Here is a 23,454-nt window from a genome sequence, read left to right on the forward strand (position 1 = left end):
TGCTGTATTTACCTTTCGGAAAATATGGATACGAAAAACACATTCGGATAGCGGCTTTGTACTTACAGCTAAAACCGTTAAAGAAAGTAGAAAAGACCACTAATGAATCAACAACCCGTGTAAATGGTTAATTGCATCAGTGCCTACGTTATTCAAAAAGTAGATCTGATCACTAGATAAAATAAGCTTCGTGCGCGCGGCGTAAATGGTGCTACTGTCGTTTTAGCCAAGAATCTAATCGGTGGGCTGCCAGCCATTCGATTAAGCGTTCTAGTTTGTTATCCGATTTCTATGGTTTTAAGTTTTCTTTTGTCGTTTTATATTCCAGTGTTTTTTTAAAGTTTTTTTTCATTACTGCGATTTACTACCTTTGTTCAAGTTCGTTGTACTGTTTAAGCTTTTATTTTGATTCAATTTTTGTACTATTTCAAAAAGCAATATCAGAGGGAGGGCTCCAGAGTAATTTATATTCCGAGGATACATGCTCTTTATCCAGTGCAGTTACATTCCGTAGAAGAATTGCAGTTACATTCCGTAGAAGTGCATAAAACCGATATTTTTGAACATACAACCAGATACAAACAAACTTAATATTTATTATGGATAGTTTAAGCGTTTTAATAAAGGATTATTCTGGAATAAATTTATTTGTACAGTTAGTTATTATAAACGGATTACGTGACAGTGGCATAGCCAGGGAAGGGGGGGGGGGTCACCACCTGGAAACTTATGACTGTAACTTGTAAGTACAACTTTTTTTTTCAATTGAGTTCCCCTACTGGAGGCTACTGGAAGCAAGTACATGGCAAAACTTTTGTTACCTAAAGGTTAGGGATGGGCCGGGAGTAGTGACTCACTCCTGTAATCCCAGGCGTCAGGGAGGCAGTGAGGACGACTACTAATTCCCCAACGGGTGGTCGGAATACTTCCGCCACGGGTGTCCCCACCCCTGTCCCCACGTATCCCCCCGTTGGCGTGGCCGTTATACATATCTCGCCCTGATTAATCAGATGGTGTTTCGCCGGGCTCGCGGTCTTCTCAGACTCAATTAGCCCTTTCTTCCTTGAATAAAAAAAAAGGTTAGGGATGGCATTAATATAAAAATGTATTAAACTTTTTAAAATAAAATTTATTAGTTATTTTATAATTAAAATTACATTTAGCTTGATTTTGTACATAATAAAACATTTTATAACAGGTCATAGTGCAAAACAAAAATTATATCAATTAGAAATATATATGTATATAGAATATTTTGTTGTGTTTTAGATGATACCTCATTGTATTCATGATAGCATAAATACATTCTGAATATCACACTTAATTGAGTATTGGTAGAAAAATGATGAGAGACGGTTACTTTTTTTAATACCAATACTCGGACGCAAGAACAATGGACCCATTAAATTTAACATGTTCATTAAACGATTGAGGAATACAAATTTCCATTAGTTTTTATACTATATAACAACACCACAATATAAAATGAGGTTAAATTATAAGTATTTACTAAGTCACTGGGAACTAATGTAGATAATATACCTACCATTTGCACAGTTTAAGAAAGACAACCAAAAGTACAATAACAAAAAACCCCCCACAGCTGGTTTGAGCTAATTTTAAAGAAGTTTTAGAGATATTTATAAACTACAAAAAATAAAAGAAAACCCTTGAAATATGTACTAAAATTGCTCAAAACATATTTGTAATAACGACTTTTAGAAAATTAAATGTTTACTTTTACAGTTCAATTCAGGTAGAAAATACCAGTCTGTTAGCTAAACTAACAGTATTATTTGAATTCTACTTAACATTTTCAAAACAAAAAAATACCATTGAGATTCACATATTTATGTACAATGTGGTTGTAGCCAAGACCAGGAAACTATACATGTATACACTTGGAATGTCTATGGCAGACCTGGTGATTCACATCCTATATTTTCTAATATCTTAAATTCAACTTAGTTTAAACTTCACTAATTTCACCAAACCACAATGGATCCATAGACATTCTAAGTGTATACATACATAGTTTCCTGCTAATACTTTTGTCGTTAAGTTCGTGACTGATATGGCAGTCCTTCAAGCAGATAAAATGAAAAAACATAATGAGTCGACTAGAGAACTACTGCATCGGTAACAAACCTAATGGGAAAAGCCTTAGCTTATATTAGCCAATAAGATTTATATTTTTAATAACATTGTTTACAATAGGACCAGGCCTTATTCAATTAGAATAATAATAAACATCTTTCAAAAGCTGATAACCCATCTTTTAGAAAGCATTTCCAGTTAATTTAATGAATATGAGTACATATTCAATATGTACTTTTATATACTCTTTAAAATAATTCCAGCTATACTATTCAGGCTTAAAAATCTTTTTTGCTTTTATCTATAGGATCATTTTCCCTATTTAATAATTCTTAAATTTTTGTTCTTATGGCACTAAATGTCAATTAACCCTCATTTTTTCCATCTAAATATCCTGGTCCCACATATTTCCATGGTTTATCGTAATTGGACGGTCAATTTTATATAATTTAATATAAAATTATATATATCAAATATATTACACGTAGGAAATTGGTTTTTGTGGAACTTATCCAAAACAATAACAAAATACGACTTTTAACCTATTTTTTTTCTACATAACGTTAAAATTTCTTTCACTATCATCATCGGAATGAAAAAGTATTTATAACTCCCAAGTTCTCTTTTTTAATCACTTTTTTTCTCAAGACAGCGAGTGTGGATGTGGTGTGTGAAATCCTTGAGCGAAAACCACTTGGGCTTGTTCTTGAGATAATGGCATTATATGAGTGGTTGGAGGCAAGACTTGAAAACCAGTCTAAAATAATTTAAAAGATCATCAATAAACTGCAAAATAGACAATTACAGTTCCTCCCATACACTCTGTAGAACTGTAACTTACTGGTTGGCCTATAAGAGCTGTACTAGTTGATATGGTAGGTTTCGGAATAGAAGAGGCCATAACAGTTTCTGCCATTACGGCTTGTGGTTGTAACAAAAGTTGAGGTGTAAGAAGCTGAGTGTGATGTACTCCAATTGGCGCAGTTGTCGTAACTATTTGTTGAGGAGGACCAGTTTGAATTGTACCACTCGCAATACTCATTGTCGATAATCCATTTGCTTGACACGGAATGGTTGTAACAGCCATATTAGGAGTTACAAACTGAACTAACATTAGCTGCTCGGAAACGCGGCGCAGTTCTTCTTGTTGAAAAAGAATTTGTTGTTGCAGAATTTGGCGCCTTCTAGTCAAATATTCCTGTACTTGATTTTGATTTGTTCCATTTAAGTCTGCTGATGTGACCGATGATGTAGAATTTGGTCGTTCACTTAGTAGATTTTGTTGCTGTAACGGAAATATATTTAATTTTTTGGAAGAATTCAGAAAAAATCAAGAACTATTTACCCCCATGTCCTGCATAGGAGCTACAGGAGCTAGATTAGTAATCAATGTTGGATTAATAATTTCCATCATATTGGCATTAGTTACTGGTAACATTTGATGATGAGCATTTTGCAGAGTCCTTTGCGGGGCATCCGGATCTTCAGCCAAAAAGTTGTTGTTGTCATGAACAACCGTTTCATTCATATTGTTAACGGGAACTTTCACAGATGGCAGGACAACTTGGCTCGAATTTGAAGCTCGGTTTGGTTGCTCTTGAGTAATGGTGATTGTTGACCTATCTACAGGGATCGACGATGAAGACCTACTAGTGGTCTTGATACGATTATTTACCACATTTACACTATGCTGGTTAATGTTGGAATTATTTGAAGGCCGCATACTAGATGAAACTAAAAAAACAATTATGAATTAGAAATACTTCCATAATTACCAAGTATACTCAGTTGTACCTGAAGATATTGTGGAATACTTTGATGTAACTCTATTCCTGGAACAGGTTGAAGGTGATGATGACTGATTAGGTACTAAAGTTGAGTTATTAAAATGAGGTGGGCAGGAAACCTTTGTCGGGCAATCTTCACTGGATTTTGTCTTCTTTTCTTTCAGTAAACTACTCCTTACATCTTCATAGCTTTTGTCAAAAACAGAAAATGCTTTATAAAGGGGCAACTTGAGATGATAAAGTGTCTAAGAGAAAAATTACCTAACAACACTGTGCGTACAAACAATAAACTCTGGTTTGGAGTTCCACTGATGATATGTAATGAAATACCGTGTTTGCAACCAAATCCACTGCTGCCCTTTTGTTAGGAATCGATAATAACAAGATGTTCCCTCTCCAGTTTGCATTACTATTATGGAAAAAATTCTATCATAGAAACCCCAACCAAGATATTTTCTTATAAAATCTAATAATTACAAGCTTCGTGGCAGGCGGAAATCTTGTCTAAATCATCAATATGAAAAAATTCGTAACCAGATACCCCCAATACTTCAAAAGGTAAATAACCAATTATGGGAGGAGCTCTATCAAAAGAAAAAGGTCAAATTGACACAATGGATATAATCCTAGTTTTAAAAATTTACCTATGATCCAAGAACAAAAACTTCCACTCTAGGCTGTGTCTGGATGTAAATTCTTTCTTGGACCCATCAGATACAGTCATTTCTCTCAAAAGTTGTGGATTTTGAAACCTGGCCATTGCGATAAAGCAATTAGATCTCCATTCAGCCTTTCCAGGAGAGCAAGCGCTGCTACAACTGTTACTATCGTAGTCCGTGCAGATGCTAGAATCTAAACAATAAACAAATTTTAACAAAGGAAACAATTTTGGCAAGTATATAGATTTTACTATCATTAGAAGCTTGAGGAGAATTCCACTGATGAAAAGTGCCCATCAAACGCACTAATTCATAAGTTGGTGACTCCGAGGAATATAATGGGCCATGTTTCATATGCACAATTAGTGAAATACAATTTTCTATAAATGCCATGAAACAAAGTTAATCACCTAACTCCACTGAGCTAAATAAAAGTGCATTTACCACTAATGCTGTCAGAAGTATTCATATCCGTAGCTAGAGGAGCGCTATTTAAAAGTTTGTACAATGATGGTTTGTCACTTTCGTGGATTACTTCGTAAATTGAGGAACTCAAATCATTCTGATAAAACATTTATTTCTTTAGAAATATTTTTAATAAATAAATATTTCCCTATATTGTAATTTACTGGTAAATAGCCAAGCAGTGAAGTTATGCTCTCTGACATGTATAATATCCTTCCTGATATCGAAAAAACTATAATAAAACCATCCAATGCCTGTCAAAATAGGAGCATTATTAGTCTTAGATCAGTAGTCAATGTAGCTATCGAAGGAATATAACCTCCAGCATTAAATGAGTAAACTCTTCATTTGATAAAAAAGATGGCTTCCAGTTCTCTTGAACCTCTGCGGTTTCAGACTGCACATTTACGTCTATTTCAGAGGATAATGCATTGTAAGAAAAATGGGTTTGAATGGCACTTTATTACTTCCAATTATCATTAAATTTACCACTATGGTTTCTTAAAAACGATATTGTAGATCGGAGAACAGTTGATTTATCCATTTTTCTATTATTGGTTGAAACCATTGAGCATAGCTCGTTGATTAACATGTTAAACTGATCTCTACGCTTTTTCTCACTCAAATTACGGGATTTTCTGTTAAAAAGAGTAACAATAACCATTTATAAAACATCTTTTAGAATTACAAATCTAGTTCTTAGAAAGTGGGAGTGCAAAAGGCTAAACTTTCTATATTTTAATCAGAGTGTAGAAAACCTAACAACTAGTTTTAATTTAACAGAAATATGCCTCTGTATGCCTACCTTTTTGTCTCATCTTTCTCATCATCAAGTGAGCCAGAGGATCTTTAGCAAACATTTAATTTATTTTCAGTTAAGCAAACTCTTAAGAGTTTCTATAGACAATTAAAATAAGGGGCTTAAGTACATATACTTTAAAATGTTTTTGAGATCAATCTAAACTGTAATACATTAACAATATATGTGAATGAGTTTTTCAAATCAGAAGATGTACAAGTGTTGGTTACTAAGAACATTGAACATGGTACGCAACATAAGTTTATTTATAGGATATTTTCAAACTTTTAACAACCCAGGTTAGGTTAAAAATTAATTCTTACATGTAGTCCCCTTTCCTCTGACTTAAAGATGAGCTTGACCTCTTCATTTTTATCAGATTTTGTGGATCAACCCTGAAAAACAATTAAAATTGCGTTAGTAACTGGCTAAGAAACCCTTACGACTCTTAAAAGGGCAGTGCAAGTCAAACATTGATATTTAAACTCTGTTTTCTTGTCTTATTAGAAAAACTTGACTTAAAGCTTATATGTGAACTAAACAATATTACGTCTATTTTTTTATTTAGATTTATGCTAAGGCCCATTTATGTATTTACCTTGAAACATGAATACAATATCGAAAAAGAATAGTATGACATTAAAAGAAATGCCAATTGGTATTGTCATACTAATTTAGTGAAGTTTTATTAAAAGTAATAACTTTTCATCAGAACTCTAATAATTATTTCACTAAAATTAAAATCGCTAATATTTACCGTCCGCTGCCATATTTTTCAACTGTTACGAAACATCTTTACGATTTTCCACCAGATGGAAGCACAACCCTCGTCTGGGATGAAAATCCATCCAAAATTTGCCAGCTTCTCCGTGTTCTCTTGCATCAGTTACTACTAGAGAGATCATTTTCGATGACGGATGTCGCTTAGCACGGTTATCGTTGAAAGATGCGCTATGAGGAGTGCGTGTAGTTATTTATCTACTTGGATTAAATATCTAATAAAACAAAGGTTACATTATCTTCGAAATTGAAGTTACTCGTAAACCTTTCGCTAAGCAGAATGTGAGATAAAGAAAAAACGTCATTTGGTAAGATGGTTTTGCATCGCGTCTCTAGTAGGCCTAAACGTCTAATTCTTAACTAACCAAAATATTTTTTACCCGTCGCCCTCACGAAAGATTGTCTATTTGGACAGTATGGAAATGACTACAAGAGGTAACGACGACGTTCAACTCTTCCCGGAATGTCTTTGCCTATCGTTCATTCCGTATTTCGACGAAAACGGCAGTTTTGGGAGAGGAGGGACTTTGTCGCAAAACGCGTCTCCGAAGAGAGCATCCTCATCAGCAGCCAATACCACGATTTCGGATATATCGAGGGACTGTCACTTTGAACAATCCGGATGCCTTATTTACCGAAATTTCATTCTCGAAAATCAAAAGTGCCATTGGAATCAGTGTTTAGTCAATGCCTTGTCCGCTTTGGAATTTGTGGGTGAAATTCGAGACATTCACCGGGACCGAACTTCCATTTTAATTACCGGTTCGCGATACAATTTGGAAGTCGTCCGCTCCGCTTACGCGCGAAGAGTTCTACGACCGCCCGTGGGATATGCCATCGAATACCTGGGTAATTATTACTTTCTTTTTCAACATCATATTTTAATAACCGACGGTACTTCGGTATGTCCAGAGGGGCTGACGTTAAGCAATCTCGTTTGGAAACGGTTGGCAAATTGAAATTTCATTTCAAAACTTTGCGTAAAGAGTGTTTGGTCTAGAAAATGTAATTTTAATACCGGACTGAGATAGTTTCTACGTATTTGACGCGCAAGAATTTGGCCTATTTTTGTCCTATTCAAATTCTGTTACTCTCTGCTCGTGTATTAAATATTAGAAGTGCGAGTTGTGGATTCCATGCTTTCTCCTATTCAAATTATGTTACTCTCTGCTCGTGTATTAAATATTAGAAGCGCGAGGTGTGGATTCCAGGCTTTTAAAATATATGCCCTCTCTTTTTCGAACATTGTCGGACATTCCAGACTCGAATGCAAACCTAATATTAGATTTTCTAGCGAGAGAGAGGGGGAACCTGCGGGTTTCAGAAATGCGAAGAAGCGTACCATAACAACATTCTATCATTTTTAGAAGGGCCCCTTTTTAATATCACCACCTCCCCCTTTTTCAGCCACCTTTCGGGGAAACAGCCCGGGGGGGGGCGACTATTTCGCTTTAGGCATCGCTGTTTTCCCCCGCCGAAGAATCCGCCTGTAAACCAATTTTTGCACCTGTGAAGTTGAACCTGCTCTTCTCGCGAAGCGCGATATATCTCATAAAAGAACGCCAGGCTAATCGTTTTAGGAGCCTTTTTCGTTGTAAATTCTGTTTTGTGACTGAACCCCGTTTTTATATGAACCTCCCCCGCGTGAAGACGAACGACGCAATTTTTAAACAAATTCTTTGTCTAACTTTGTCAATGGCCGTTTCTTGAAATAGAACCTTAATTTCTTTTTGCCGAAGAAAGACGCAAAGTTATTATTTTTTCTTCTTAGGTAGTAAGTTAGTAACAAAAGACCTCTGGAAAATATCTAGTGCGTGTTAGGTATAAATATTCGTTTTAATTAAGTTAATCGCGTTTTTTTTTCTTTTATCTCCCAAACTCGAGTCTTTATTTTAAAGCGTACAAAATTAGTAAACTAAGGCAATCTTTTGTGTAAAGATTATTTTAACAGACCCTTTAAAACACGTACGTATCCGAGCTACGAGTTAAACCTAGTTTTGGAGTCTTTTTGAAACAAGATTTCTCTCCTTCGTAGTAGCCAAGTATTTTGCATTAATTTCGAAAGAAAAAATTCCCCAGTCACGAGTTTAAATTATTTTACATTATCGTAGGCCTACTTAGATAGAATTTTAAAATATTAACCCGTTCTTCTTGCCACACAGTATTTCGGATTTTTTTTTAAATAAAAAATAAAATAAGTTCGTTTAATACTAAATTCAAAAGACTCCTAAATTTTGAAAAGAAAATTCTTTTATATAACTTTTTTTTACATTTATCTACGACTTCAATACTGAACCTTTCAAAATGAGGCTTATAAATACAGACCCGCTTGAAGCTTCATTTTACTCGAAATGTGTTATTTAGGTTAGTAATTTTAGCCACGGCTAAATTGAAACATGATGGTTATTGAAAATTAAAAATATCACAACCATATTTGTACAACGGCTGACTAAACTAAAAATTAACTTGTTAAGCTGAAAGTGTAGCGGAATTCGTAGGAACCGCGTACTTTTGTACCGTACCCATCCGTTCCATTAAATGTACTGTCCGGTTATTGTAATTTGAGGAAAATAGGGAAAATATCGCGGGTCTTCAACAAGCTGTTTTTTTTTGTCATTTCATATCAAATTAATTCGAAATAGTACGGATATCCTGTATTAATTCAAGATTGGTACCAAAATATGAAACTCGAATGTACTTACTTCCGCGGTGTTTTGTATTGTTGGCCTACATTATTATTATTAATATTTGAGCGATATCATCGCGAAATTGGCAGGCTAATATAATATAGTGTTATTCACTTTCCATTTCTAGGACTACTTGTAAATCCATTTGCCTAATATAGCTATTACAGGGTTGCCAGTTGCCACAGTACCTGGAAAAGTCAGGGAATTTGAATATGGGTATAAAAATCAGGGACAAGTCAGGGAATTTGAATATCGGTGGAAAAGTCCGGGAATTTGAATATCGGTATAAAAAACAGGGAAAAGTCAGGGAATTTGAATATCGGTATAAAGAACAGGGAATTTGAATATCGGTATAAAAAACAGGGAAAAGTCAGGGAATTTGAATATCGGTATAAAGAACAGGGAATTTGAATATGGGTATAAAAAACAGGGAAAAGTCAGGGAATTTGAATATCGGTATAAAAATCAGGGACAAGTCGGGGAATTTGAATATGGGTATAAAAATCAGGGACAAGTCGGGGAATTTGAATATCGGTATAAAAGTCAGGGAATTTGAATATCGGTGTAAAAAACAGGGAAAAGTCAGGGAATTTGAATATCGGTATAAAAATCAGGGAAAAGTCAGGGAATTTTAATATTGGTATAAAAATAAGGGAAAAGTCAGGGAATTTGAATATGGGTATAAAAATCAGGGAATTTTAAAAATTAGTCTAAAAATCAGGGAATTTAATTTCGGTAGCAAATAGGAAACTTTACTAAACTATAGGTTAAAAACTACGAAAGCTTGGCGCAAAATAAGTCCGGGAAAATCTCTAGAGATAGTCAGCGAAAACCTGGAAAAGTCGGGAAATTTTATTGTGAAAAACTGTGTCAACCCTGTATTATATTCTAACACGATTAGGAATATATTATAAAAAATATTGTAAAATAGAGTAGTTAGACGGCGGCTCCCCTTTTTAAACATAAATTAAAATAGTTAGAAGGCGTTCCCTATTTCTACCCCTTTTTAAACATAAAATATTTATTTTGAACATAAATTAAAATAGTTAGTTGGAAATCAAAATAAATGAAACTAATGAATATTATATAAACTATTTCATAGGAAAGTTATAAATAACATAGAAGTTAAGCCATCCTCTTGAAAACGTGAACGGGGGAACTTGTAGGTTATTATATTGAATACAAAACGTCTACACTCAGCTACAAGTTTCCCCGTACACGTTTTCGAGATGGTTGGCTTAACCAGTCTATTATGTCATTCGTATTCGCGAATTGTATCTGGCGAAATCTGCCAGTGTCTTCCAAATAACAGAGAAGGTTATAAAAAATTTAGCACCGCAACGCGTAACCAGTTCTGCGAGGGGGTAGTCACTTAGAAAAAAATTGTACACCAGATTTCTGATTTCCAAAGTTTCTTTCAATTTCTAGAAATATTGAAAACATTTCTCATTTATTTCTAGATTTCCAGAAATATCGGAAATATTTCTGTTTATTTCTCTAGGTTTCCAATATTTCTGTTTATTTCTCTAGGTTTCCAATATTTCTGTTTATTGCTCTAGGTTTCCAATATTTCTGTTCATTTCTCTAGGTTTCCAATATTTGTTTATTGCTCTAGGTTTCCAATATTTCTGTTTATTGCTCTAGGTTTCCAATATTTATGTTTATTTCTCTAGGTTTCCAATATTTCTGTTTATTGCTCTAGGTTTCCAATATTTATGTTTATTGCTCTAGGTTTCCAATATTTATGTTTATTTCTCTAGGTTTCCAATATTTCTGATTATTTCTCTAGGTTTCCAATATTTCTGATTATTTCTCTAGGTTTCCAATATTTCTGTTTATTTCTCTAGGTTTCCAATATTTCTGTTTATTTCTCTAGGTTTCCAATATTTCTTTGAGTTTCTCTAGATTTCCAATATTTCTTTGAGTTTCTCTAGATTTCCAATATTTCTTTGAGTTTCTCTAGATTTCCAATATTTCTTTGAGTTTCTCTAGATTTCCAATATTTCTTTGAGTTTCTCTAGATTTCCAATATTTCTTTGAGTTTCTCTAGATTTCCAATATTTCTTTGAGTTTCTCTAGATTTCCAATATTTCTTTGAGTTTCTCTAGATTTCCAATATTTCTTTGGATTTCTCTAGATTTCTAATATTTATCTTGTATTTCTAGATTTCCAGAAATATCGAAAATATTTCCCCTGTATTTCTAGATTTCCAGAAATATCGAAAATATTTCCCCTGTATTTCTAGATTTCCAGAAATATCGAAAATATTTCCCCTGTATTTCTAGATTTCCGGAAATATCGAAAATATTTCCCCTGTATTTCTAGATTTCCAGAAATATCGAAAATATTTCCCCTGTATTTCTAGATTTCCAGAAATATCGAAAATATTTCCCCTGTATTTCTAGATTTCCAGAAATATTGAAAATATTTCCCCTGTATTTCTAGATTTCCGGAAATAATTATTTCGATTTCTCACTAGTTGTACACCGGATTTCTGAAGTGACTACCCCCTCGCGGTTCTGAATAACATCGGTGCTTTACTTTTTGGCAAATTCGCGAATTCGTCTGGGCATAGTCGCGTTTAAATGTTGTTTTCGAAAATCCGTCGTGAAAATAAAGGCATTCAAATGTCAGTTAGGGCCGTCGATTCGAATTAGAAAATAATATGAAAGACAGACAACCTTTGTATATCTCACGATTTCGTAATAGAAATCGTTGCAAAAATGAAGGGAACGTTTCTCCGCAAAATAGCCTCTTATCGGACATCTTATCTCGCGAGTCGTAAAATGCCAATTTGGAGCGAGATAAGGCGCTCGAGTGCCACACAAAGAGCCAAACACTGGCTAATAGACGGCTTAAGCCACCGCCAGAAAACGGGAACGGCGGTACAACTAGGAGGTGCGGGCTGTACGAAACGAAGCTACGACCTACGAGTTTCCCCTACACGTTTTCGGGCGCTACCTTAACCTCTCTAATAACGGCACCCTTCGTCAGCCTTACCTCGCGTTAACGCGGACTTTACCCCGTCGCCTTACCTACGACCGTATAAAAAATGTAGATAAAAGGGTGAAGTTTATAAGTCGAAGCTTTACCCTATAAAGACAAGTTGAAAATTGATGATTGGCGGTTGTTGCGAGCAATCTTTGGAACCACTTTATTTATCCTTCTTCCCCCTCTTTCGACCCCCTCCGTTTTAATAGAGCTAGATATATTCCCGAGCATGTATGGCTCTTCTTTATGTTTATCAATTCGAATTAAGGTTAAATACCTTTTAGTCTAATCGGGCGGCGCAACGGCTTTGGCCTCTTTTTGAAATTTCCAGGGAACCACATTTCCGTAAATCAGATAATTTCTCTATTAAATGCTCGCCCGAATTATGCGATTAGAATTAGATTAAGAATAACTTAAAACGAGGTAATTTTATAGGGTCGCCGCCAGCTAGGAGCAACAAACACAAGGAGAACGCACGTAGCCTTTAAACCCGCTAACGCAATGTAGCGTACAAATTTCATTGGACGAACCTTCAAGCTGAACAATTTCCGAATTTTCCCCTTCCGACGGCAGCGTCTATCCAATGAAAAATGTACGACTTTTGACGGGCTGCGTTCTCCTTGTGTGGGGTGCTGTGTTTGTTGCTCCTAGCCGCCAGTCAGGGAAATCACGGCAATTTTGGAAAATAACCTTTAAAAGTCGGAGAACCCGGAATTTTAAAAACCTTTGAAAAAAATCTCCTGGGAATTTAATTTTAGCTGTAAATCTGTTTAAATGGAGTAAGCAGGGCCGACGAGAGCGGGCCCAGGGCTCCGGAAAAAAATATTAGTTTCGGGCCCAAATAGAACCGTTACTATTGGAGATAACTATACATTTTAGCGGAGAAGTATGTACCTCGTTTTTCCCAAATCGGGCCCCGATGGTTGCACGGGCACCGATAATTTGTACCAGCTTCCCCCTGTAAATTTTCATGAAAAGTATTTATAGAATTCAAATTCAACGTATAAAATCCACAAACTATTTAATATTTACAAACATCCTACAAAATGTTTTAAGTCAAATCTTACAAGGAGACTACCCGAGGTGGATTAGGTAGACCTTATGGTAGTATGAAAATTGCCGAAGGGAAAAGTTGCAATGGGCATTAGTTTTGCCATGGCAACCGAAAATGTTTTTGACAACACAGTATGTATATTTTATCATTGAAAATAACATGGGAATCTGAGCACTTCTAAGGGTACCCCCCTGTGAAAAAATTTAAAAAAAATTTCAAATTTCAAAACCAAAAAAAAATAGATCAAAATTGACAAATGAAATTAATTTTATGATATTTTGATCAATTTTGGTCAATTTGATCAAAATGTGTAAAAATTGATCAATTGTTATTTTCAATGGGACAATATACAGACTGTGTTGTCAAAAACATTTTCGGTTGCCATGGCAAAACTAATGCCCATTGCAACTTTTCCCTTGGTGACATTTCATGTTACGATAAGGTCTACCTACCCACCTAGTTTCAACAAAATCGGTGATTATCACCTCGGGTAGTCTCCTTGTTAGTTAAGCGAACGACAACTGATTTTTGTTACGGAATCAAAATTTCATATTTGTTTTTTAGATTAAGCCTATTTTCCTTTTTTATCTCAACTTGGCCATTTTATCTATATTTACAAATAGTTTTAAATTTATTTTATGTTTTATATTTTTTAAAATAGAGCGAGTTCACCGATTTTTGTACATATTTAAATCGTGTTTTTTACTATTGTTTTTGTTTATTTTAACTTATTTTTTCCCAACACAATATTGTCCAATTTTTGACACCCCTAAGTCGAAAACTCGTCTGCTAGCTATGACTTGTTTTGAACGTAACTAGCGACAATCACTCCTAACTTCTGTTACACCTGGTGGCCGAAACGTGAAAATCATTGATCCTCCATAAAATAATTAGTTATTAAAATATAAATATAATTCGCGACCGCAAACTATCGCAACGCCCCCTTTGGTTCGCCATTGAAACTTAGATAGGTAACGGCTAAAGCAGACGCTATTATTTTTTCTTCATCGTTAGTCGTAAATTTGACTTTATAAATAATGATAGTTGCATTTTAATATAACTTGTACATCGTGTACTTATATTTTAATAAGTCTATTTAAGAAAAAACGTTGTAATGACTTTTTAATTTGACGGTAGCAAACGCTAGATCATAGGCGCTACCTCGGAGCAACTAGCGCCGTTACGCCACCTAGGGTACGTTTAGTCACGAAAATCAGTTGGAAATCTATGTTTGCTTGATTTTTATTTGATGAGGTCGTGCAGGGTTCATACAAACATGGAAATATCAGTGAAATTTATTTAAAGCAAAAAAGTCAGGGAAATATCAGGGGAAATGAAAAATTTTCTGAAAAATCAGGGAAATCAGGGAACATGATTATGAGAACTCCAAATTATGTGCAAATTGTTTTAGTATTACTGAGTTGGAATTCGTCTGCTATATATATTTAAGGTGTTTTTAATGGTTCTTTTGTGAAAAACTGAAACATTATCTCATGTAAGTAATGCTACATATCTGAAAGAGTTAATTCAATATTTCAATTTAATTAATTGTGGTTTTATAAGGAAAAGCTTTAGTTACTTACAAGGAGACGACCCGAGGTGATAATCACCGATTTTGTTCAAACTCGGGTATAATGTACACCTCCATGTAACTTGAAAAACCTGCATGGGAAAAGTTGCGATGGGCTTTCGTTTTGCCATGGCAACCGAAAACGTTTTTGACATCATGATTTGGAATTTTTCCCATTGAAAATAACATGGGAATCTGAAGGATTTTAAGGGTCCCCCAATTGACCAAACTGCATTTAAACTTGATTAAATTTTATTTTTAAAATCAATTGAAATGTATTTTTAACGTTTTTGAAATTTTAAAATTTTTTCGTTTCTTTAAAGGTTTCACAGGGGGAACCCTTAAAATCCTTCAGATTCCCATGTTATTTACAATGGGAAAAATTCCAAATCATGATGTCAAAAACGTTTTCGGTTGCCATGGCAAAACGAAAGCCCGTCGCAACTTTTCCCTTGCAGGTTTTGTAAGGTACATCATACATGGAGGTCTACACTATACCCGAGTTTGAACAAAATCGGTGATTATCACCTCGGGTCGTCTCCTTGTTAGTTGTGACAGATATTTTTACCTTCAGTGTTTACTAGTGATATCAACTATGGCTCACCAATCAAGTCTAGATAAATTTAAAAAAAATAAACTGTTGAATTTGCAATATTAAATACTTTTGATGATTATTAGTTACTTTTTGCCATATTTACCACTTTTTGCCACTGATATGGACTTTATTTTGAAAAAGTGACGTTTAGGTAACACTGGTCCTAATAATCATGGAAGTGATCTTCCCCTCGAGTCCAGCGTCATAATTTGGCAATCGATTCTATACTTTTCATTACGTTTCCCTCTCTGCTAGAACCTCTTTCCCGCTGGCCAATATTTCTCAATGACAATTTTAAAGGGGGGGGGGGGGAGTTTGAAATGTCACCAGAGGGGGTAATTAAATGTCGTGCCGTTAATTTATTTTTAATACACACCCTGCGATATTAGAGTCGTTCTTGTCTTCTCCTTCAGCCCCGAGCGTTTGTCATCATTATTCTGATCTTACGGTGAGAGGGATGAAAATACCCAAATTAATAAAAATAATAACTTAAAAACGAAAACCCGTTAATTTTAAAGAAGTCTTTGATCTCATTTGCTTTTTTTTTAAACAACTCCGCCTTTACGCGTGTTATCTAAAATTGGTCGTTTTGAACTCGAAATAAATTCGTTAAAATGTTACGTCCCTGTATAGAAACGTATTTTCTCTTTAAAAACAAGAATTTTAATCATTTAAACTCGTTAACTTTGGAAATTGACGATTTATCTAGCGATTGCCTCAAGGTCCGAAATTTAATATATTTCTGTTGCCTCTGTATATAATTTAAATTTTGCGGATACCGGTATATTCAAAGTTGACGCTTCTCCGAAACCGGTCATTTAATGAGGGGAGGGGGGGGGGTAGAGCTGGCTGACCCTGGCGATTTTTCCGTCGGAAGAAGACAATGAAAATTAAATTTCCGCCTTCAGCGTCGCTGAACTCGTATACTATTCAAGAATTCACCTGCCCGATTTCATTCGAAATGCCGTCATTTATACGCACGTTTCGATGGCGTTAGAGCCGGCGCTAAATGGAAAAATAATTCTTTCTTTAACGCGTTTCCGCTCTCACCTCGAAATATAATGGCTAAATCGCTGCCATAAATACGAAAGAATGTATTTGGATCACACGGTCATTGAAACCTCTCCATTTAACCGTTTAAAAATATATCAGGTTTTTTTATTTAAGAAGTTCGTATTTTTAGTGGAGCGTTCGTTTTTTACTGTAATCTTCTATCATTTACACGGAATTTCATTTGAAAATTCGGTTTAGCTGTGGTACCGGATTTAATGTTTTTCATAAAGGTTCAGTCTAATCATGGACAGTAAATTAAGAGGACAGGTTTTCGATAGTGTTCCACAGTGCATTTTATTTCTCCACGCGTATCAATCAGCTCGAGAGACTCCGAGGGAGTCTTGCAAGGTCGTTTGTACCACGTGATCTTAAAATTTCAAAATGGCGATCTAATACGGTTGATATTGTTACGTAATTTTTTGCGCTTTATATTTTAGTAATTTTTAATTTTGGTTTTATGATTCAATAAAAACTATCAACAGATATTTAGTATATCATATTTAATCTATAAAAACGTGAAAAAATACCTTTTGGCGTAAAAATGTACTTCGTGTTTATATTTTTTCTTTTTTCGAACAGTATCGTCCACTCTTAAGCCTGGTTCGCACGATGCGATTTTGTCGTACGCGACCGGTCGCGCGCGACAAATTTTCAAAGATCACGTCGTATGAAGGGGTTTTATGAAGTCGCATGCGACGTCGACCGAAAATAGGTTGGAACCTATTTTATCGCGCGCGACGGGCAGCTTTGGTAGTATTAAAAGTGGGAGTAAACGGGAGACATTCCTTTCGAAAATTTCTAAGTTTCCTCCACGCGACGAAATTCTATTTTAGCATACGGACCGGGGCATTTGCCTCTTCTTTCGACGGGTTTATGCTAGCATAAACATAAAATGTCCAAACAAAATGGTCAAAATGGGAATTTATATTTCATTTGGGAGCATGTTTCTGGTATAAGCAAATGGTTGAATGATGCGATGGATTCTCTATTTGGAGGCTACGACTTGTTTCATTTATGGTCATTGCTTTCTTCTTTGCTATCGACGCGTTGTGTGAACGAAATTCTGGTGCGACCGCGTTCTGAATCGCGTACGATAAAATCGCATCGTGTCAGCCAAGCTTTAGCGATACTTGTTTTTTTTTTCAAATAACCTTGGACGACTCCCTTAGTGTGATTGGTTTACGGGGGCTAAAAACCAGGCTTTTTACCGATCCTCTAAAATCTACTATCCATGGTCTAATGGAAAATTTTACAACAATTGGCTAATAAATAAATATTTATTTTCTACTATACGTACAACACTTGAAAAACTAAAAACAAGTTCCAGTAAAAAATGGCTACGGTTTGGTTTTATTGGAGTTACGTGAGTTTTGTTTTAAATAGGGATGCAGCCGTTATGGGTAGAGCCGATATATCGGCTGATATTAACAAAGTTATCTATCATAACAGTAGTGTATATGATAAAATCATTGTAAAAGACAGTTCAGTACACTGTCATACCATTTTTTTCTAATTTTTCATTAAAAAAAGTTTGCAAGAGCATATTCGAATATGTTTATTTTCATTTTACGTGATACGTATTTTCTATCACAAATCCAATATCGTTGTTTTGTATTTGTTTACACTCGTAACCCCCTTGTTTAAAAAAAGTTATGATCTAGCTTCTGAAGTTTAGTGTACGTGGCGCGGCCAATCAAATCAAATATTATCATAAGTTAGTTAATCGAGAATTTTCTTATTTTTCAATGTTTTCCTGAAAATATTTTTCTAATATCGGTATCGGCCAATATCGGCTTAAGCGAAGCCGATATTAGAAAAATAGGCTGATCCCTAGTTTTAAAAATTGCGGTGACAATACAATCTTGTTGTTTTGAAATTGATTATGGATATGGAAACGCTATTTCCATTTTCGGTAGTGGATTGATTATCTAGAAATGGTAATTTTAAAACCGAAAGAAAACGGAGTCTAAGCAGCCGTGTACGGCAAAAACAATCGATTGCCAATTTGAATTATTCATTATCGAATTTGAGCTTCTTTTGGGTCACGGTGAATTTCCCCATCTTAGCCACTTCATTTCCCCTTTCGCCATTAGCCGCTAACCAAACAGAAAGCGTTTCAGAATGGATAAACCCTCGTCTCGAATAATATTTTCTTTTCTTATTGAATTTCGCCGCTATTTCGATGATTGGCTTATTTGGGTTAAATCCCTCTTTGACGGCGATTCTACAACCCCCTCCTTTCCATCATTTTGACCCGTTTTTCATTTACCAAATCCATTAATAGGTCAATTTGTTCGCTACTTTTGCCGTAAATAAATATATTCTTGTCAATTATTGGTCGCGTTTCAAAATATTTTAATTCGAATGGATTAATCAGCTAGGCTAACCACCCAAGGCACCAGCTTAGGCCTAAGTCATCATGCGACTTTTGAAGCCCTTAATTCAGGTGGCCGGGTTACAACGCGTAGGAGGGTGGTGGCAAGCCCTTCATGCCACGCGAGCCAACAGCTCCCTACATTAACTATTACCGTTAACCGCAACAAGTTTTTATGGAAGGGGAAACCGAAGAGCTCGGAGGAAAACCCCTTACAGGTTAAGCAAAGCGCCCTAGGCGTTTTAACAACAACGTCGGGAGTACGTCGACGTTCGGATAGAAACATTCTTTAAAATCGGTGAAGCGCGATTTCAGTTCGCCGGCTAACGCGATCAAGTGCGTTTGCAATCGAATTTCAACAAATTGCACACCTTTCTCAGGGTACACGAAGAATTAAAATGCTCCTATAAATTCCTATTTTTTGGCTAAAAATGTTCCTGTAAATTCCTATAGTTTCTATGAAATTTCCTATTATTCCTATAATATTTAAAAAAAAATCGCTGGGAGCCCTGGTGTTGTCGAAATACAATTATTTTGTTTCTTCGTGAGCCCGGGTGTACCGCGAATGTCTATCTTTGTATACTCGTACTTATTTCGCTGAATTTTAATGGTATTTACGCTTTTTAACCAGTATGCTGCTAGATAAATAATTTGTTGAGTTGGAAATTGTAATTATTAGTATTTTTTAGTGTTGAAGTCGGAAAATTTCCCGGAAAAAAAAAAGCCTCGGTCATTTTCCGTATTTTTCCGAAAAAAATAGAGAAAAGGTTTCATTACATGATTGGTATAATATGTTGTTTGCAAATTTAAATAAAGCGGCATTTTCGCCTAATTTTTTCGAATCTAAAAGTAAAACTTAACCTCTAGACTAGTTTAAACTGAATAACAATGTAAAATTATTAATGTTTTGTAGAATGTTTACTGATATGAGACATTTTATATCGATAAAAAGTTAAAAACATTAAAAACCCTTAAAAAGTAATTAATGTTTCAATTTTTTATTTTTCCGCAATTCGGAAAATTTTCCGCATTTTATTTTTTCGGAAAATTAACAACACTAATATTTTTATTTAAACGACATATATATTACGACGTGTTAAATATTCGACTCCGAAGTACAAACGGTAAAACTAAAACGTCTAAAATGTTCACGTGACTCACGACGTTGTTGTTTAAACTTCTAGAGTGCTCCGCTTAACCTCTCTAATATTTCCAAAGACGTAACCTCTATCGAATTGAGAAAAGTCTGTTGTACGATTTTGTATTGTATTTCAAGGTAACGAACTCGCTCGTCCGCTATTGGCAAATATTAAGAAATTATTTTAATGAATTTAAAATGAACACCTATGGGGTATGTACGTGTATTACGTCGAAGAGAGCTCCGTAGATATGTGACGCTAATAACTGTATTTTTCCCATTCTGACAACTGCTATTATACCTTTGATTAATTGTACTTTATTTTCGTTATAATACAGGCTCTTCGATAACGTATTTATTTATACTTAGCGAGAATGGGTGTGTTGAGACGATGTTTGGCGTTGCTAGCCAATCCCCTTCACGCCCCAACAGTAAGCTCCTCCCCTCAACCAAATCAAATCATCTCGGTATCTCATTGGTTCCTACAACTGACGTCATCCAACACGGCTGAAGCACGCATCGGTGACGTTTTTCTCCCCCCCCCCTCACTTGTGCGGGGGCATATTCGACCACGACAGTCATTCTACCATATAAATATTTTCTGGTTTTTTGTAATAACTAAGTCCGTCGTGGACGCGCACGTATTAAAGTAATGATAATTAACCCTATAATTATTCGCGTAGTTAAAACAAAATGATCTTCTCACTGCCGGCAAACGCCAACGTGTTTAGTTTGGTAAATTCCCCCGCGGAACTAGCCGTCGCTAATTTCATTGTAATGTTGTCGAATCAGTTTTGAATTTGGGAAGATGGGTTGTTTCTATCCCGACTTCTTTTACCGTTGACAGTGTTTCGAAGCCTCTCGGCGAGGGTACAGTCTTTTAGTACCCGAACTTCATTTTGAAACGTATGATTTTCGCGGCGAATCCCCTCTCGTAGAACCGGTCCCCTCTTTGACTTCACTTCGTGATTATCCGCCACGGGTTTTTTATACGTATTCGTCTATCGTCGTCATAGAATGGGGCGACTACCACCAGAGGTCGTTGTCGGTAATTCTGTTTACTTTTCCCGCGAAACGAGCGACCCACGCCCGCCGCGGTTTGGCTCAATCCCGGAACTTTATCAAGTTTTAGAGATTTTATTCTCGGATATTCGTCGTGGAAACGCGGTCCGGATATTTGCATAATTTGAATGCCCATTTTTGCCGTCTTTAGAAATTTAAACACGACGGTAAACGCCTCTATACAATAACTCTACGAAGAATCGCAAAAGTATAGAAGCTAGGAGCAAAAAACACAGCTCCTAGAAAGAAGGGACCTTTCTGTCTGAATTGTTGTTGATTTATACAACCTCTTTAATACCGTTCTAGGAGTTAACCTAATTATTAAACACAATTTTCAATGAATGTCACGAACGGTCAAAATTCGTGTTTTTTTTTTTCAAAGCATTAACCCATTTTTTTTAAATGTATAAAAAACAATTTTAATGCTATAAATTTGTAAAACATAAAAAACAACTAATTAATATCTAAAAATATAAAAAATTAACATATTTAATTATATAGTACCCGTATCGATGAAGTGGAAAATGTTTCGGGATAATCCGTTATTTCGAAAGCTAAGTTAGCGAACCATCGACATCAACGTGGAAAAGGAGTAATTACTGGAGATTCTTGGGGAAAAAGAAATAGCCAAGGTTTTTTCCTCAATAATTGCTCAATTTGTTTAGTAATTTTCGAGATTTAATCCACGCGCGGCTCTCTCTAAAATTTCTTTAACGTAGTATCAATTTGTTATCGAAACATTTTCGTGTTCGCCGTAGCGTTTCTTTGGGAGCTTAACGAGCGAGTCAACCTTTTAGTTTCGGAGTCATCTCGCGCTGCCCTCCACAACTCGCTCTTTTCATATTTTATCATTATTTTCTTCTCTCTCGGGGCTAACCCGCCGCGGTACGTTCCGGTTCCGCGAACCCGACGATTTCCCAGGACCCCCTGCGGCCAATATTATTATCCTCCGAAAAAAAATACTCGCCGAAGTGACGCGGTAGGGTAAAGTTTGTCTACTTTTGATCTACTCGTTGGAACGGGTAAGAATTTAACATTTAAGTTTGATCCCTAATTATGCCGTTGCACCGCGATGAAATATTGATAATTGCGAGCTTAAGCAACTGGCTTTTATGAACGGGAACTGGTCAATGTACCTTGACAGTGGTGTCGAAACATTCCGAAGTTGCCGTTAGGCGCTTCGCTGAAACTCTAGTAACTTCTCCTTTGGATCGGGCATGTGATGTATTTTTTAAGTACGGCAGAAGGAGCCAGTTCGCCGAAGGTCGTTTACGCAATGTTTACAGTTTTTCCCTGTATTAAAAGAGACAACCCGATTTTGAAGACCTCTTTTATTAGCTCGGAAACCCGGGGTTTTTTCACCCTTTTTCGGATCCGTCGTTTATTACGAACTTAAATCGGGTAGATTTTATGTATAGGTAATTTCTCAATCAACCTTGGTTTTTTTAGGGTTTATTTAAACGAATAGCGCAAGCGCAATCTATCAACGTTTAAAAAATATTCTCGAATTTTCAGTGATTGTAATTTATCAAACGTCTTTGGTGGCGTACACGTCTCTTAATTTGCTATTAAATTATTGTATGCTTATATAAGAAATTCCTTTTCTAGGTTACAAAATAAGCCAAAATGTCACTAAAAGTATTTCCACTGATGAATTAATATTTATTTACCCTTTGAAATACAAATCCCTTCTATATCAACGAGGTAAACCATTATCTGAATTCACGGCTACGTATTTAGCGGGAGTAACGCCATTAGAGGTTAATTTTTTAATACCCTAAGTCTTGCCAGATGGCGCCAATGGTCTGAAACGTTGAAATATTGAATTATCTAAAAACCTCATAAAACTTAATATTTTTCTTGTTTATTTTTACGGATAATTTTTCTCGAGTTTATAGATTTTACGAAAAAATCGTTTAAAATAGTAGTTTTTATAATAAATCATTATTCCATTCCCGTCAAAAGCGCCATCTATTATAAATAAAAGCATTAAAATCAATCCCCCGAAGCTTTGTTTACATGTAAACATATTTTGAATCAGTGTGTGCCGAGTTTCTGAATATATTAAGAAGATGCCCTTGATACATTTATTTTAAATCCAACGTTTCGCGAGAGCGATTCCAACGAAACTAGGGATGCACCGATATCGGCTATTTGTGGTGTAATAATTGTTTTCATTTTACGCGATACATATTTTCTATCACAAATCGAATATCGTTGTTTTTTTATTTGTTTACACTTGTCTAAAAATAGCTATGATCTAGCTTCTGACAAGTATGGCGTCCGTGGCAAATCAAATAAAATATTGCATTAGTTCAAGGGCGTAAGAACGTTCTAGAAGTT

At 35.4% G+C, this 23,454-nt stretch overlaps 2 protein-coding genes across 5 annotated transcripts in view; one reads left to right on the forward strand and one right to left on the reverse strand.

The window, feature by feature from the left end:
• Positions 1 to 2,575: 2,575 nt before the first annotated feature.
• Positions 2,576 to 6,700, reverse strand: Clk (circadian locomoter output cycles kaput protein Clock). Of its 3 annotated transcripts, XM_090154911.1 has the most exons (15): positions 6,565 to 6,696; positions 6,406 to 6,476; positions 6,131 to 6,202; positions 5,498 to 5,646; positions 5,328 to 5,419; positions 5,173 to 5,262; positions 4,988 to 5,105; positions 4,795 to 4,923; positions 4,529 to 4,736; positions 4,362 to 4,468; positions 4,146 to 4,293; positions 3,892 to 4,073; positions 3,443 to 3,831; positions 2,939 to 3,382; positions 2,576 to 2,854 (listed from the first exon to the last, which is right to left on the reverse strand). In XM_090154911.1, exons 3-15 carry the CDS (start codon positions 6,175 to 6,177, stop codon positions 2,741 to 2,743), a joined length of 2,217 nt encoding a protein of 738 aa, XP_090011037.1. In that variant the 5' UTR covers positions 6,178 to 6,202; positions 6,406 to 6,476; positions 6,565 to 6,696; the 3' UTR covers positions 2,576 to 2,740. The 3 variants fall into 3 exon arrangements, with proteins under 3 accessions (XP_090011037.1, XP_090011038.1, XP_090011036.1); XM_090154912.1 differs by lacking the exon at positions 6,406 to 6,476 and having other exon boundaries at positions 6,565 to 6,700; XM_090154910.1 differs by lacking the exon at positions 6,565 to 6,696 and having other exon boundaries at positions 6,406 to 6,552.
• Positions 6,701 to 6,718: 18 nt separating this feature from the next.
• Positions 6,719 to 23,454, forward strand: part of ko (Stork-head domain-containing protein knockout) — a 44,696-nt gene continuing 27,960 nt past the window's right edge. The window contains exons 1-2 of one of the 2 annotated variants that reach the window (XM_090154908.1): positions 6,719 to 6,895; positions 6,986 to 7,436. In XM_090154908.1, the coding sequence (XP_090011034.1) occupies positions 7,004 to 7,436 (433 nt within the window). In that variant the 5' untranslated portion in view covers positions 6,719 to 6,895; positions 6,986 to 7,003. The remainder of the gene's footprint in view (positions 6,896 to 6,985; positions 7,437 to 23,454) is intronic. The other variant, XM_090154909.1, reaches the window with a different exon arrangement.

The sequence above is a fragment of the Leiobunum rupestre genome, chromosome 7 (assembly GCF_980474605.1).
Source record: "Leiobunum rupestre chromosome 7, qqLeiRupe1.1.hap1, whole genome shotgun sequence".
Taxonomy (NCBI): Eukaryota; Metazoa; Arthropoda; class Arachnida; order Opiliones; family Sclerosomatidae; genus Leiobunum; species Leiobunum rupestre.

Bases quoted from the DNA above. Each gene is read 5' to 3' on its own strand.
- Clk (XM_090154912.1), bottom strand. From the start codon at position 6,177: ATGAAGAGGTCAAGCTCATCTTTAAGTCAGAGGAAAGGGGACTACAT. The intron at 5,647-6,130 runs GTAAGAATTAAT...TCTTTTTAACAG, and splicing joins CAGAGGAAAGGGGACTACAT to AAAATCCCGTAATTTGAGTG. The intron at 4,924-4,987 runs GTAAATGCACTT...TGGCATTTATAG, and splicing joins TACTTCTGACAGCATTAGTG to AAAATTGTATTTCACTAATT.